The sequence below is a fragment of the Temnothorax longispinosus genome, chromosome 7, assembly GCF_030848805.1.
Source record: "Temnothorax longispinosus isolate EJ_2023e chromosome 7, Tlon_JGU_v1, whole genome shotgun sequence".
Classification (NCBI taxonomy): Eukaryota; Metazoa; Arthropoda; class Insecta; order Hymenoptera; family Formicidae; genus Temnothorax; species Temnothorax longispinosus.
In genome coordinates this window covers 7,440,690-7,457,054 of record NC_092364.1, presented here as the reverse complement: position 1 = coordinate 7,457,054, position 16,365 = coordinate 7,440,690, and the positions used below count along the sequence as shown (strand labels likewise).

General features: G+C 38.1%; 1 protein-coding gene across 12 annotated transcripts in view; it reads right to left on the bottom strand.

The window, feature by feature from the left end:
* Nucleotides 1–16,365, bottom strand: part of LOC139817036 (fatty acid synthase-like) — a 76,795-nt gene that overhangs the window by 7,370 nt on the left and 53,060 nt on the right. For 10 of the 12 annotated variants that reach the window (XM_071784854.1, XM_071784859.1, XM_071784852.1 and 7 more), the window contains 8 exons: nucleotides 14,690–14,887; nucleotides 14,250–14,500; nucleotides 13,922–14,153; nucleotides 3,048–3,466; nucleotides 1,922–2,212; nucleotides 1,624–1,828; nucleotides 1,387–1,547; nucleotides 863–1,180 (listed from right to left, as the gene is read on the bottom strand). In XM_071784854.1, coding sequence (XP_071640955.1) covers nucleotides 863–1,180; nucleotides 1,387–1,547; nucleotides 1,624–1,828; nucleotides 1,922–2,212; nucleotides 3,048–3,466; nucleotides 13,922–14,153; nucleotides 14,250–14,500; nucleotides 14,690–14,861 — 2,049 coding nt within the window. In that variant the 5' untranslated portion in view covers nucleotides 14,862–14,887. Of the gene's footprint in view, nucleotides 1–862; nucleotides 1,181–1,386; nucleotides 1,548–1,623; nucleotides 1,829–1,921; nucleotides 2,213–3,047; nucleotides 3,467–11,990; nucleotides 14,154–14,249; nucleotides 14,501–14,689; nucleotides 14,888–16,365 lie in introns of those variants that run through there. The other 2 variants (XM_071784862.1, XM_071784863.1) reach the window with 2 other exon arrangements.

Here is a 16,365-nt window from a genome sequence, read left to right as displayed (position 1 = left end):
AAAATCTTTGAGGTAGCTACTATGTGAGCGCCAAGGGGCAGCGTCAGTCTACGCTTGGTGTTGGTGCTCAAGTTATAAGACTTTGAAAATTGAACTCGGGTAGTCTACACCCAGTCCGTACGGAACGTTACAAAATCCGTGTTTTTCAAAAAAAAATTGTGTTTTTCGAGTATTTGCTGCAGTAGAGTATTCTGGTATGTATAATTTACTATTTTTAATATACTTTTGTGCATTCTAACCTCAAAATAATGCTCTGTAGTAGCATACCAGCATAACTCAGCAAACTTTATTTAATAATCAATTTTTGTTATTTATTTATACTAATCAACAACATCCAAAAGAACTATTTTTACTTTAAGATATTTTTTTGCGTTATTACGATAAATCAAGCAAGTAACGTTATATCGCTATTGCAAAAAAACGGGTGTTTTCATAGTTAAAAAAAAATACTTTTTGGAATGGATCAAAAAACGAATTCAGCCATTTTAAAGAACAACTTTTTAGCTTTCAAACGCGACTTATAAAATGTCGATATCTTTTTTTTCATAAAGTTATGCAATTTAAAAGAAAAAATAAATTTTTATGAAAATTTTTTGAGAATTGTTTACATTTTTAAATGTATCTTTGTTTAAACAAATAACGTAATAAATCTATCAACGCCATTGTATTTTTGAGAAAATTTCCGATCCAAAAAAAAAATTTGTTTCAATTGACAAATTATAGCCCGATATACAGTCAATCAAAGTCGCCGGGTTAGGCTAACCCATGTCCGTACGGAACGTAACTTTTTTATAGTCCGTACCCTGAGGGTTAAACGAAGTTTTCCATTCGCTTATGAAATATGAGATCTATTCAATCCTACCTGCAAGATTTTTATAAATTCTCGCACGGAGTCTGTGGGTCCACTCACAACGCTGCTATTCTCGCTATTGCGACATATTATTTCAATATCCACTGGACACATGTTTTTGAGACACTCGTAATCAAGACTGACAATTGCCATAGAGCTACGAATTATTTTTCCTTCCGCACACGCCAAACCAATAAAATATGCTGATAAAATAGTTTGTTCGATAGTGAGACATCCATCGGCGTACGCGCAACCAAGTTCACCAGCAGAATGGCTAATCATGTAATCCGGAATAATTCCTAATGATGTTAGGAGATCTACTAAACCGATCTAAAAATTTATACAAATAATTTTATATCTGAATTACTTTGAAGAATTCATTTCTAATAAATCAATAAGTGTGGTGAAATAAATGTAGTTATGTAAGAAGATAATTCCACTGTAGTAGGACAAAATGACATAGAAAGAATTTATATTGCTTCATCAATAAATATAGTATAATTGACATTATTTTATAGCTTCGAAGTATATTTTACCTGAATAGCAACAATGCCAACAAACGCGTGTAACGCGTCTTCGCACACTTTTTCATCTGTCTTTGTCAAAATATCCGCGACACCTATACCATATGGTTTTAAAGTAACGTCGCACACTCTTATCGCATTTGCAAAGACGTGAAATTTTAATAAATTTTGACCTGATTTTAATTAAAAAATATATTATTATTTAAATGCTACTGTAAATAAAGTATGGAACATTAAATACATATATACCCATTCTTGGCCATTGCGAGCCTAAAGCAGAAAATATAAACCAAACAGGTCTTTTCGCATTCTTGCAATTTTGAATTTTTCTTATTGAATCTTGTTGCAAAATATTCAGTATAGTGAATCCTCTCCATAAGTGACCATCTATGCTGTCCCCATAGACGTCGTGTATTAAACGGATATATTCTATATTTATCGGACGATTAGCGACCTATAATCGAAATTTTTTTAAAGCAAAAAGTATGATAAAATGATTAATCACTAAAAAGATCTTGTTGAGATTGCTTTCGAAATGTCTACTAACATCGTTTAAGAATAACTTCACTGATTCTTCAGTGCTCCCAGATAATATTACAAGTCTTGGCAAGTCATTACTCGGTGTTCCATTGTTAACTTTTTGTTTGAGGTTCCACTTTAATAACATGTGAGAATTAGCTCCCCCGAAACCGAAAGAATTGATACCTATATAACCGTTTTTAAGTGGCATCGGTTCTTCGATGACACGAACAGTTCCATTTATTAAGGCATCTATATTTTGTGGTGATGTATAATTGATATTTGGTGGAACAAAACCGGTTTCAAATGCTATTATTGCCTTTAAAAATCAGTAACAATTATAAAATGTAAATATGAATTAATTTGTTAGATATTGACTCATATATTATTGATAAATAAGTAGTGATATGCCACACACGTTTGGTCGAGCTGGATCTTTATAGCTTAATATTATTCTTGTGTGAATTTATATACTTTTTTCACTAAAACTGATCGCCAATTATTCGTTAGTCTTGAAACACAGTTTTTCGTTGGAACCATAAGTTTAACATATTTAAATTGATTTAACTTATTGATGCTAATGTATATCAGCATCATTTAAGTCACTGTAAACAATTTTTAACTTAAAATAAACTTGAAATAAATTCACAAAAAAATCAAATCCAGCTCAACCAAAGATGGTACATCTTTATCAACCAAAAATGGTACATCTTTATTTGTCAAAATTATTTATCGATCAAAATTTCACTTACCGTATATTATATGGAGGGGTAAAAGCCATGGTGGTGTAAGTCAAATTTTTTAAAATATTGACTTGTGTGCATAGATACAGTTTATATATTGTATAGATTGCATCTATGCACACAAATCAATATTTTAAAAAAGTTTGACTTATACCACTATGGCTTTTACCCCTCCATATGTATCTCATTATGTTAATTCTAGAGATAACCGTGTAATAGAAAGTAATAGAATGTAATAGAAGGTTTTCGCGATCCCTTAACCTTTGTCATGCTCGAGTACGATAGAATGACTTGTCAAATAATTTTTACGTAAAATAAATCTTCTTGTGTGCATGCGTGCGTGCGTGTGTATTGCGTAAAATAAACATAAATTTTAAAATAATAAATAAATGCGAAAATTACTTGTTTTACCTTAGCAATCTGAGTAAAACCACTTGCAGCTTCAGCATGACCAAGATTGGATTTTACGGAGCCGATCGTTAATGGAGTTTTTCTATTCTTACACAAAACGTTATAAATAGCATTGATTTCTAGAGGATCGCCGATTTTAGTACCGGTACCATGTGCTTCAATGTAATCCAAGCAAGATGTTGATATTCTGCACTCATCGTAAAATTCCGTTAGCAAAGTACTTTGCTTAAGCATCGATGGATGTACTATTCCTTCTTCCTTGTAACCATCGTTGTTTGTTTTAATATGAGGACATATAGCATAAATCCTTTTCGCATTCTTTGCTTTTTGAAGGTATATCACTCCTATCGTTTCGCTACGTGAATAACCGTTTGCAGCGATATCAAAAGGTCTGCAGTAACCATTGGGTGACAAAACACCTAAATAATAAAAATATGGTATATGTTCGCGAGACTTTGTTTCATTTGCGCAGAATGCAGGAAGTCGAGGCTAGAGTGTAGGGAGTCGAGGCTAGAGTATAGGGAAGAAGAGCAGAATAGTAATAATGGCGGAAGAGCATGCAACGAAAGCGCGCGAAGTCTGTGCAATAAAGCGAATTATAGATTGATATCCATTGTGAGTGCATTCATTACCATCCAAAAACATTTGGCGCCTAACGGTACGGCTATTGAAAACACGATTGAGATCGAGGAAAAGTGAGGAGAATACGAAACGCGCTTGAGGCAGGCGCATACAGGCATATGAGACGCGTGAAGCAGTCTCGCAACCATGTACGAGATTAAACGCGTCGAGGCAGACTCACGCGGATGCATTACTATACAGCATTAGGCGTATCACAATGATACACAGCAATTGGCGGACCAAGGAATTTCGCACGCATATAGTCACGAAAGATACGAAGCGATACCGCAACATAACCTAACGTGGCGGTTAACGAGACGTGAAGCATCAAAATCGAGAAGGGTGAGTAAATCGGACTGTAATCCCGTTCTAACTCACGTGCATTCCAAATTCTGTCCAAAATGTCGGAAATGAGAGCGCTAAAGCAAAAAAGGGCCCAGATAAAGAGGCAAGTCACCAGAATACGGTTATATTTCGAAACGGAGGACGAAAAAAGCGCAGCAGAAGCACAAGTGCGATTACAAAGGCTCGAAGAGTTATGGGACAAATTCAAGCAAACACAAGACGAAATAGACGCTCGGCCAGCAGAAACGGACGAACAAGTGGCAGCGATACAAGCCGTAGGCGAAGCGGAACGAGAGATCTTCGAAAGCAGTTACTACAAGGCTGCAGCGGAAGCGCGGAAAATAATAAATACGGAAGCAGCTGCGCAGCAAGTCGCAGCACAGCAAGCAGCGAATCAGCATCACGTACAAGAGCCAAGAGACGAAGGACAGCGACGGAATAAGCCGAAGTTGCCTGAAATTAAATTGGCAGAGTTCAGCGGCGATTATACAAAATGGATGTTTTTTAAGAACAATTTTGAAACGACAATACATCGCGATATCGACCTATCGCCGATGCAATAACACCAATATTTGGTCGGTGTTCTAAAAGATGAAGCTCTTCAAGTAATTCAGGGGTTTAATATATATGGGACGAGAACTACGAGAATGCCTGGACACTCCTGAAGAATACGTACGATAATCAGATGTTAATTATCGAGACTCATCTTGATGCCCTGTTACAATTTTCGAATATTGTAAAAGAAAATAAGGCTGACTCAATTCGACAATTTATATGGCATATTCATACGCACATGACATCACTGCAGGCGCTAGAGCAGCCAGTAGATAAATGGGACACGATGATAATTCATCTGGCAAAGAAGAAATTGGATTTTCCTGAACAGCGTGACTGGCAGAATGTGACTAAGAACAGAACGCCGGGAAACATGCCGAAGATGGAAGAAATCCTAAAATTCTTGACGGAGCGATGTTAGACGTTGAGGAGAGTTTTGAATCAGAATAAGGGAAAGCAAACGTTCAGCGAGAAGCCAGCGACACAAAAGAAGAACGAGAAGAAAGTCTCACTCACGACGACAACAGCAAGATGCAAAATCTGCGAAGGAGGACATCCGATATACAAATGCGAAGAATTGTTGAAGCAATCATTGCAGCTCCTGACAGAATGAGAACAATACGAGACAAACGACTCTGCACAAATTGCCTGAATCCCGGGCACTACGCAAAGGACTGCCGGTCAGCGACGTGCAAAAAGTGCGACAATCGCCACAACACTCTGCTTCGTAGAGAATCGGAGCCGCAAACAAGTGAGAGCAGTACAACGGAGACGCCGGTCGTAACGTACCTTACCCAAAAAACGAGCATGCAAAGCGAACTGGAAACGCAGATTTTAGTGAGTGAAAAGTCAGAGAAACCGTCCTTAAGTGTTTACTACACGCAAAAAACAGAAACCCGAGTAATCTTATCGACAATTAGAGTACATGCATACGATTCGGAGAGCAACGTGCAAGTCTGTCGTGCGTTACTAGATCCCGGATCGCAGACTAATATAGTGACAACAAGTTGGACGAATAGACTCAATTTGGCTTGCAGCAAAGAAAAACGGCCCATTACAGGTATAGGACAAAAAGAAACGAGTGCTCGAAAGGTGACGCAACTGCGAATCAAGTCCATCCACAGCGAGTTCGAGACGACATTACAATGTTTGGTATTACCGACGATAACAGAACGACTTTCGCAAAGTAAGATTGACGTAAGGAAAATAATTCTACCAAAAAACGCTTTATTTGCGGATCCATGTTTCAACAAACCGGGTCCAATCGATTTACTTATCGGTGCGGGACTATATTGGAAGTGTCTTATCGGGTCGCCGAGAAATAGCATCAAAGGACAACCATCAATACAACAGACGCAATTCGGATGGATAATAGGCGGAGGTGCAGAAGATGATACCGTAGGGCAGTATGGCCTGGGTGAAAGAAATACTAGGGGAGATAGACTCGTCCAGTTCTGCGCCGAAAATAATTTCCTTGTCGCTAATACGTTCTTCAAGCAACATCCTAGAAGATTATACACCTGGAAGTCTCCTGCTAATGCCAGAGGAAAAATCTTAAGAAATCAAATTGATTTTATCCTAATAGAAACGAAACTGAGAAAATATGTGCAAACAATAAAAACATATCTTGGTGCAGATATTAACAGTGACCACAACCCAGTCGTCATGGACTTCCAAATGCGATGTCTTACAAAAGTCAGGAAGGCGAGAACACCACAAAAGATATATATCAGACAGCTGCAAAAACCAGACATGCAGACACACGTAAGCTCCAGACTCGAGGATGAACTGAAGGAAATTCAGAGACCGGAACAAACCACAGTGGAAATAGAAAGAACCTGGGATAAGATAAAGACCACCATAACGGAGATACAGGTTCAGGACATCAGATTTCCCGAGATAGGAAGAAGAAAGGAGTAGATGACCACGGAAATTTTAGAGCTCATGACCGAAAGGAGGATACAAAAACCAAATCCTCGGCTATACAAAGAAATCAATAAAAAGATCAGGAGAAAATGCAGATAGGCAAAAGAACAGTGGATGTCTGAGAAATACAAGAAAATCGAAGTACTTCAAGAAAAACATGACGCGTTCAATGTGCACAAAAAAGTAAAAGAAATGACAAATCGTGCCCGAAGACATCAAGTTCTAACCCTACGAGATGCTAACAACAAAATAATCACGGGAATGGAAGCAAAACTGCAAGTATGGAAGAGATACGTAGAGGAGCTCTTTGATGACGACAGACAAATACGCCGCCGCTAGTAGACAAAAACATAAATGAGTGCGGCCCAGAAATTACCAAGGACGAGGTTGTCCACGCAATAAAAGCTCAGAAAAACGGAAAAGCCACTGGCCCAGACAGCGTATATGCTGAAGTCATCAAACTAATAGCCGACCGAGAAGGTAAGGGACTAGATCTACTGATCGCACTTTTTAATGCGATTTATAGATTAGGTAATATCCCTTCCGACTGGTTGAAATCAACATTTATTACTCTGCCTAAAAAGACTCAGGCCTCACGCTGTGATGCCTATCGCATGATTAGTCTCATGTCTTATGTTCTAAAAATATTCCTTAGAATAATTCACACCCGAATCTTCAGGAAATGCGAGTACCAGCTGAATGAAACCCAATTCGGATTCAGGAATGGTCTTGGCACCCGCAAAGCGTTGTTCTCCTTGAACGTACTAACACAAAGATGCAGAGACATGAACATCAATGTATTTGCATGCTTTATTGACTATAGAAAAGCATTCGACTGCGTCAAACATCATAAAATGATAAAGATCCTCAGAGCGACTGGGATCGACAGAGAAGAAATACGCTTAATCTCAAACCTCTACTGGCAACAAACCGCAGAAGTTAGACTGGAATCAGCAACGTCGGAAACAATTCTCATCAAGAAAGGAGTGCGACAGGGATATGTCTTATCACCACTACTATTCAATATATACTCGGAGGCTATTTTCAAGGAAGCTCTAGAGGGAATTACTGGTGGAATCAGGATTAATGGCAGGACGATCAACAATATCAGATATGCTGACGATACCGTTGTGTTAGCAGAGAACATGCATGACCTGCAAAACATGATGGGCCGCATGGCCGTATCTAAGACTATGTTGGCCATTTGGATCGCCAACCTTCGAAAGGAGACGGCGTCATAAGAAGAAGAATAGGCGGAGAAATGACCGAAAAACAACCGCCGTCATCAGCAATCTGTCTCGCGGTGACTAACGAAATGCTACTGCGACAGATAAAAAGGTTTTGGCTTCAAGAAGAGATACCAAGAACTCCACAACTGTCGGAAGAAAAGAAGGAGTGTGAGAAGCTGTATGAGACCACATACAAGAGGGACGCGACGGGAAGGTTTATCGTGCGCTTACCTACTCGGCCTAACGTAACACTCGGAGACTCTAGAGAGTTTGCTTTCAAACGCCTCATCGCATTGGAGCGTCGATTAACAAAGATCCTGATTTAAAAAAGAAATATTGCAAGTTCATACAGGACTATATCGATCAAGGACACATGACACAGGTTGAAGACGAAGTTCTGAAATCGGAGCATTACATACTGCCGCACCAGGCTGTGGGCGGCACGGATAGCGTGCGTCCAGATAGCGTAACGACGAAATTACGCGTAGTATTCGACGTCTCTGCAAAAACGACCATGAATACTTCTTTGAACGACAAGTTGATTGCAGGACCAAATCTACAGGGAGATTTGATCCTAATAATTTTTCGGTTCAGGACACATGAATACGTTGTAACAGCAGATATAGAGTCGATGTTTAGGCAGATTCTAGTTGAAGAAAAAGATCGACCGTTGCAATTGATACTTTGGCGAAGAAATCCAGAGGATTCCGTGATGATATTTCGATTGAACACTGTGACGTACGGAACGACCTGTGCGCCATTCTTAGCAATCAAAACGCTGAGAAAACTGGCCGAGGGCAACGGAATGGACTTGCTGGCGGTGATCGCGTTTTTGAAAGACACCTATATGGGTGACGTTACCAGCGGAGCTAAAACATTAGAAAAAACGATTGAATTACAACGACAGCTTACTCAATTGTTGGAACGAGGCCGATTCCACTTGCGTAAGTGGCGTTCCAACGACCCAAGAGTTTTGGCGCATCTCGCAGAGCAGAGCAAGACCGAAGAACTATTAATTATAGATAAGGAAAAAGCTCTCAAGACGCTAGGTCTTCTGTGAGACGCAAGAACGGACCGTCTACAGTATCAGATCAAAACGGAAGAAAGCCAAATTGTGACAAAACGGCTTGTTTTGTCAAAAATAGCGCAAGTGTTCGACCCATTGGGACTCATCGCTCCGCTGTTGATCAAAGGGAAGATAATAATCCAGCGTCTATGGCTGTTCAATCTAGATTGGGATCAGGAGATTCCGGAGGAGCTCGTACCTGCATGGGAAAACTACAATCAGGCTCTAGCAAAGGTTGGTAATCTACAGATACCACGAAACGTCAATCCAAGGAACGCGTCCGATAAGTTTGACATATTCGGATTCGGGGACACCTTGGAGAAGGCTTACGGCGCGGCGCTTGCTTGTACGCAGTAAGCCGGGATGAAAATGGAGTTATTAGTTCACATCTCATATGCGCCAAAACAAAGGTGGCGCCGCTCAAAACAATATCGATACCGCGTTTGGAGCTCGAAGCAGCGCTTCTTCTCGCAGAACTATATGCCCTCGCGAAAGACGCGTACGGCAACAAGATCAACGACGTTAAACTAAAGAGCGACAGCCAGATAGTGCTTGCTTGGATTCGAGCGAGACCACACGAACTAAAGACTTTTGTTGCGAACCGCGTAACCAAGAGTCAGAACATAACCGAAAACATCAATTGGGGTCACGTGCCGACGGATGAGAATCCAGCCGATCTGTTATCAAGAGGTACCACCGCGGACGTGCTAGAGAAGAGTAAGCTCTGGTGGCATGGGCCTCCCTGGATCGTAATTAAGAGTCAAGAACCGGAACATGTGGAAGAACCGGAAGTCGAACTTCTGGAACGGAAACCCGCAGCAGTCACACTGACGACTATCGAGACAATGGATTTGTGGGCGAGGTTTTTGACGTACCAAAAGCTTCAACGGGTGATTGCTTGCTGTCACCAGTTCAAGGCCAGGGCTCTTGATAAGGAGCAAGTAAGCGCAATAAAAATCAAAGATCTGGAAAGGGCAGACCAGACGATTCTAAGGAAGGTGCAACAGGAAGCGTTTTCCGAGAAACTCGCCGACCTAAGGAGAGAGCGAAGATTGTCGCGAAAAAGCAAATTGCGATCTCTAGATCCTTTCATAGATGAAGAGGGTTTGATAAGAGTAGGTGAAAGGCTTCGACACGCGAGTGTGCCAGCAAATCAGAAGCATCCTATCGTATTACCAGCAAAGCATCGAGTAACCAGTTTGATCATGCGAGAAGAACACTCGCGTCTGCTTTATTGTCCCCCTGAGCAGCTCTTCAATGCAGTGCGACAACGTTACTGGCCTTTAAGCGGTCGCAGAGAACCCCGCAAAACAGTTAAAGGCTGTCTAAGCTGCTTTCGATTTCGACCAACAGTTCCAGGCATAAAAATGGGAGATCTTCCTAAACAAAGAGTGATCGGCTTCGACAGACCGTTCAGAAGTACTAGTGTGGATTACGCGGGCCCCCTTCAGCTCCGCGACCCGGGAAAAAATATTCATATCTGATCATATATGATCATATATGAATGGCCATATATGGTCAGATATGGAAATTGGCCAGATCTGAGGATATATGATCTGGTATTATTGTATATGTTAATATCTGATCAGGTATGATCAGGTACGAACTATATATTTATCAGGTATGAACATATATATTTAAGTAAGTTTCAGAAAATTGTTATATATTTTCAAAAGTTATTTTTTAAGAGTGTGCAACTTTATTATAAAAGTAGACTCTACGATACAACTAATACAAAAATTGTGCCGCTCTATAGTGCGAGACAGTGTCGTGTCTTTTGATACCGTTCTTATAACACTGTTTGTCAAATTTTAAATACGAGAAACAGATCCCATCGAATGCCATCTATTGAATACTTTGAGATGCAATATCTGATCTGATCATATATAATATTATATGACTATATAGGTTCATACATGATTATATATGCTCTATATATGGGTATGTAAAACTTATATCTGTTCATATCTCATTTATACATGTTCATATACTGTCAAATATGAATATTTTTCCTGGACATTTTGTTCGCGGATATAAAAGTCCGGGAAAAATATTCATATCTGACAGTATATGAACATATATAAATGAGATATGAACAGATATAAGTTTTACATGCCCATGTATAGAGCATATATAATCATATATGGTTATCTATCGCCATATATGATCAGATCGTGCATTATACATGACACAAGATCTGATCATATATGGCGATAGATAACCATATATGATTATATATGCTCTATACATGGGCATGTAAAACTTATATCTGTTCATATCTCATTTATATATGTTCATATACTGTCAGATATGAATATTTTTCCCGGACATTTTATATCATTATATCCCAATCTGGTCATATATAGACAGATCTGATCATGTTTCATATCATTTCCGGCCGTATATGAACATATACAATCATATACAGCATCGCGTCTTGTCATATATGATCATATACAGTGCCGATACAGTTATGTATGGCCATACATAATTATATCTGATAATACATGGCCGAACATTCTTTATATACGACCATGTAAGGCCAGATACGATTATGTATAGTGTCATATCTGGCTACACATAATAATATGTCTGACCATATATGAACTTATATGATCAGATCTTGTGTCATGTATAATGTACGATCTGATCATATATGGCGATATATAACCATATATGATTATATATGCTTTAGATATGGGCATATAAAACTTATATCTGTTCATATCTCATTTATATATGTTCATATATGTTCATATCTCATTTATATATGTTCATATACCGTCAGATATGAATATTTTTTCCCGGGGAGAGTCGACGCAGAGAGAGACTTTACCTTTCAAAGGAATATATAGCGATCTTCACCTGCCTAAGCACTAAGGCGGTGCACATTGAACTTGTCTCGGATATGACAACAGAAGCATTCCTAGCGGCTTTGAATCGTTTCACGGCTTGTCGTGGAATTTGTTCGGAGATATTTTTGGACAACGGGACAAATTTCGTAGGAGCATCCAGAGAATTAAAAGAGGTATACACGTTTCTAGAAAAGGAGAGCTCGGAAATAGGACGCAGCCTGGCTAATCAACGGATAAAATGGAGCTTTATTCCCCCACGCGCTCCACACTTCGGAGGTATTTGGGAGGCGGCAGTCAAGGTCGCAAAACGGCATTTATATACGGTAACCCAAGAAAGAGTACTTACATACGAGGAATGCAGTACACTACTGTCTCAAGTTGAAGCGATAATGAATTCGCGGCCCCTCACGCCGCTATCCAGCGATCCAAATGATTTTTCTGTTTTAACACCTTCTCATTTTTTGATAGGTGATTTACTTATACAGCCAGCACAATATGATTACGCTGAAGTTCCAGAGAATCATCTCATCCGTTGGCAAAACCTGCAAAAATTGCGCCAGCAGTTTTGGATCCGCTGGCACAGAGAATACCTGAACGAATTGCAGCAGCGAACAAAATGGTCGGATATGGGAGACAACATCAAACTGAATACCGAGGTTCTGATAAAAGAGGACCACCTCCCTCCGCTACAATGGGCTCTGGGTAGAGTCACAGCCTTGCATCCTGGACAGGACGGTGTGGCGCGAGTGGTCACCGTAAAGACAAAGAGCGGTGACTTCAAAAGATCAGTCAAAAAACTTTGTCCACTACCAAGTGCAAACAACAAAAACTAAATAAACTTGTATTAATATATTTAAGGACATTTAGTAGTTAGCATAAGAAACTTATATTAGTATTAAGACACTTATTAGCAGATTTTGAGTTACATTTATTTAACGATTTATAGCATTTAGTTGATTTAGTTTACATACAGGCAATCATCTTGCAGTTTGATTTAATTTTGATAGTTCTAAGATCAATATTTACTACTACTAACATCTGAATTGTTTAAGGCAGATTTTGTTGAAAGATAGTCCTTTCAAGGGGGCGGCAGATGTTCGCGAAAGTTTGTTCAATTTGCGGAGAGTGCAGGAAGTTGAGGCTAGAGTGTAGGGAGTCGAGGCTATAGTATAGAGAGTCGAGGCTAGAGTATAGGAAAGAAGGGCAGAATAGTAATAATGGCGGAAGAGCATGTAACGAAAACGCACGAAGTCTGTGCAATAAAGCGAATTATAGATTGATATCCATTGTGAGTGCATTCATTACCATCCAAAAACAGTATACATCTCTTAATATATACATATATACATATGTAGATCGTTACGAAAGTAATGCCTCCTAATTTTTTTTCTTTCGAATCTGGCGTCATAGAAAATTTTGCATTTTACTGAGTTGTTACTTGAAATCTCTAGTTATATTATGTTGAGTAGTGTTGTGATCAGTTTATGTTTGTGTGTCACACGAATAATTCAAACTGGTATGTATTTTAAATACGCGTAACAGACAAGGTCGGCGATTGAATTTCTTACCGTGGAAGAAATGAGTCCCACTGAAATCCATTTGTATTTCAGAAACGGTGTTATCATAAACATTTCTGAGACGCGAATGAATTTCAATGGCTGCGTGCAGCAGAAAGAGCAATTTAGCGAGCAATCAGTAATTTTTAAATGGTTGGACTTTGCTTTTAGTTCTTCCCTGGATCCAAGTGTAGAAACCAATCATAATAAAGAATCATTGAGCGCGCATTGAGCTGCTTTCTCCGCTGAACGCAGTCATTGGAACTCACTTCTTCCACGATAAGAAATTTAACCACCGCCCTTGTCTGTTACGCGCATCTGAAACACACACCAGTTCAAACTGCTCGTGTAACACACTCACGTAAATGATCACAATACCACTCAACATAACTCGCAACTAGAGACTTCAAATAACAAATCATCATTGAAACGCAAAATTTTCTATGGCACCAGATTCGAAAGAAAAATATTAGGAGGCATATTACTTTCGTACTGACCCTCGTATATACACGTATATAATATTTATATACACAGAAAAATTAAATGATTACTTGTCTTATCGAAAAGACATGTTTGACTTTGACAAAAATCTTATCACAAATATTTTTACTGAAACTACACAGCCCGTTGAAATTTGTTTATTGTTCGTGAATGAGAAAATGTAATCCTTTAATTTTTATGTTTAATATATTACAAAATTAATTCGTTTCAATAAAAGTACCAAGACGAGCGAACTGCAGGTTTATAATTGAATTAAGACATAATTGTGCAGCCCCAATTATCGCATCTTTGCATTTGCCCGATATGATATAATGATAACCAACAGCCATGGCATAAAGACTAGAGCTGCAAGCTGAATCGATTGTATACGATGGTCCCTTCAGATCCAAATGGTACGAAATCATGTTTGCTGTTGTAGATCTGGTACATCCAATAAGATTCAGACCATCCATCTAATTGCAGAAAGTTAACGGTTACAAATTCTCGCACACAAATGATAAATTCAATAGTCTCTTCTATTACACTTATCAATTAATAATTTTCTCTACCTCAACATCCTCATACAAAAATTTAGCTTGCGTTTCAGAAAAAGATGCCGCTATGATCACGGCAGTATTTCTTCCTCGCAATTGCTTCGGATTGATCCCCGCGTCGATAATTGCCTCATAAGAATGTTCCAGTAATATTCTCGCCTCAAGTCCGAGTGTGTGCGCTTGGTCGAAAGATAATCCGAAGAAATCCGCATCAAACTTGTTCAAATTATTAACTATTCCCATACGGTTTGATACGTCTGGATGATCTAACAAAATGTATAATTTCACGCAAAGGCGGTACGCTCCTTGTTCACTTTTTAATAAAATTTTAGTTTAAAATACATATCCTTAACATATAACCACTAATAATAATTATTGCAGAAGGAATATGGCATATCCTATATCCACCAATCAGGCATAAATGCAGAACTATCCTAGGTATATGAATTAATCACCTTTCTTCCATCGTCCATGATCAGCTCTAACAAGATCTTTTTTATTAAATAGATTTTCTCGTAATTGATTCATATTATCTGAATCCGGAAATCTACCAGCAATACCAGAAATAACGATCTCCTCGCCAGAGTCAATACCGTTCCAGGAGCTACATGCTTCTGTGCCATTCATGATTTCGATTATTTTCTTCGGATAATCTAGAAAAATGCTATGTGTATTTTACATACTTATTTCTTTTTTACGTATCATATCATACCTGTCTTAATGTTCATAGTATCACTATGATATTAATTAAGGTTGGCGAAGAAATGAAAAATTCGTATAAAACTTACTTTTTTTAAAATAAGGTAAAGAATAAGCCAAGTGTACGTGTACAAAATCTTTATTTTAAACAATTTTGATCTAATTTGGTCTTATAATTCTATAATATGTATATTTTTTACTACAAAAAACAATGATATCAGAATAAGGTGCTAAGTAAATATTATAAATTAGTAACATTTGATTTTCTTAATCATGTTTTTTTATTATACTTGTTCTGTTTTTTTTTACTGTTTATTATTAGATTTACACACAAATATACTTGGCTATACGTACCCTTCTTATGTTACTGGTGTACAGCAACATAGCATATACTACAAACATATTTGGTGGCATAAAAAAGGCACATTGAGTGTTTTTTGTGTGTGAATATAAATAATAAAAAAATAGAACAGGTACACAATAAGTATAATAAAAAAAACCTTGATTAAGAAAATCAGAAATTATTAATTTATCATATTTATTTGGCGCAAACCTGCAATATCATTATTTTTGTAGTAAAAAATACGAGCGGTATTATAAGCTCAAATTAAGTCAAAATTTTTTTCAATAAAAATTTTGTATAGAACGCGTACACTTGGCGCATTTTTTTTACTTTCTTTTTGAAAAAGATAAGTTTTGTACGAATATCACTCTCTTGTCACAAGTACATGTGGGAATCGTAAAAATATAAATTCTTTGATATCAAGAGACACGGTAGTGTCTTGCGCCAAGTATACGCGAAGCGAGACCGCACCGTTGATCATTTACGCCACGCGACGAGTTGCGAGTACCCGAGATTTTGAGATCTCGATAACCAGTGAACGGATCAAGTTCTAACTAGGCTTAATAAATAGCTTGGACCAAATTTATATAATAAAAGTGTCTTTATTTTTCCGTTACGTGCCCTACAAGCGGAGATATTGCGATGCAAAGTCCAAATGTGAAAATTTTTATTTAAGAAACGTCCACGTTGTCGTTGTCGGACAAAAATGGCGGCTTGTGTGTTATTTTCCCATTTTTGACAGAGGGCATTGATGCCCGTGCAGACCTAGAGATCCTTTACTAAAGACTGGCCAACTTTAAGAATGTGACCACAAAATGGCGCTGAAGTCGTATGTGTGTGTGTGTGTGTAAATACGTGAACTCGATATATGTGTGCGTGTTTGTTTATCGCTGTCATCCGTTGCACGTGAATTCTGCGCTACTGCGTCGTGTAAGTTATATGATTTTTGTCATTGTAATAACAATATGTAACATCTTATTATTTGAAATATGAGAAAGTAGTATGTTTAATGTGTCTGCAATAAATATAACTAATATTTATTTTGGAAAAACTAATCTGTATATAATAAATATAAAAAATAAAATTATA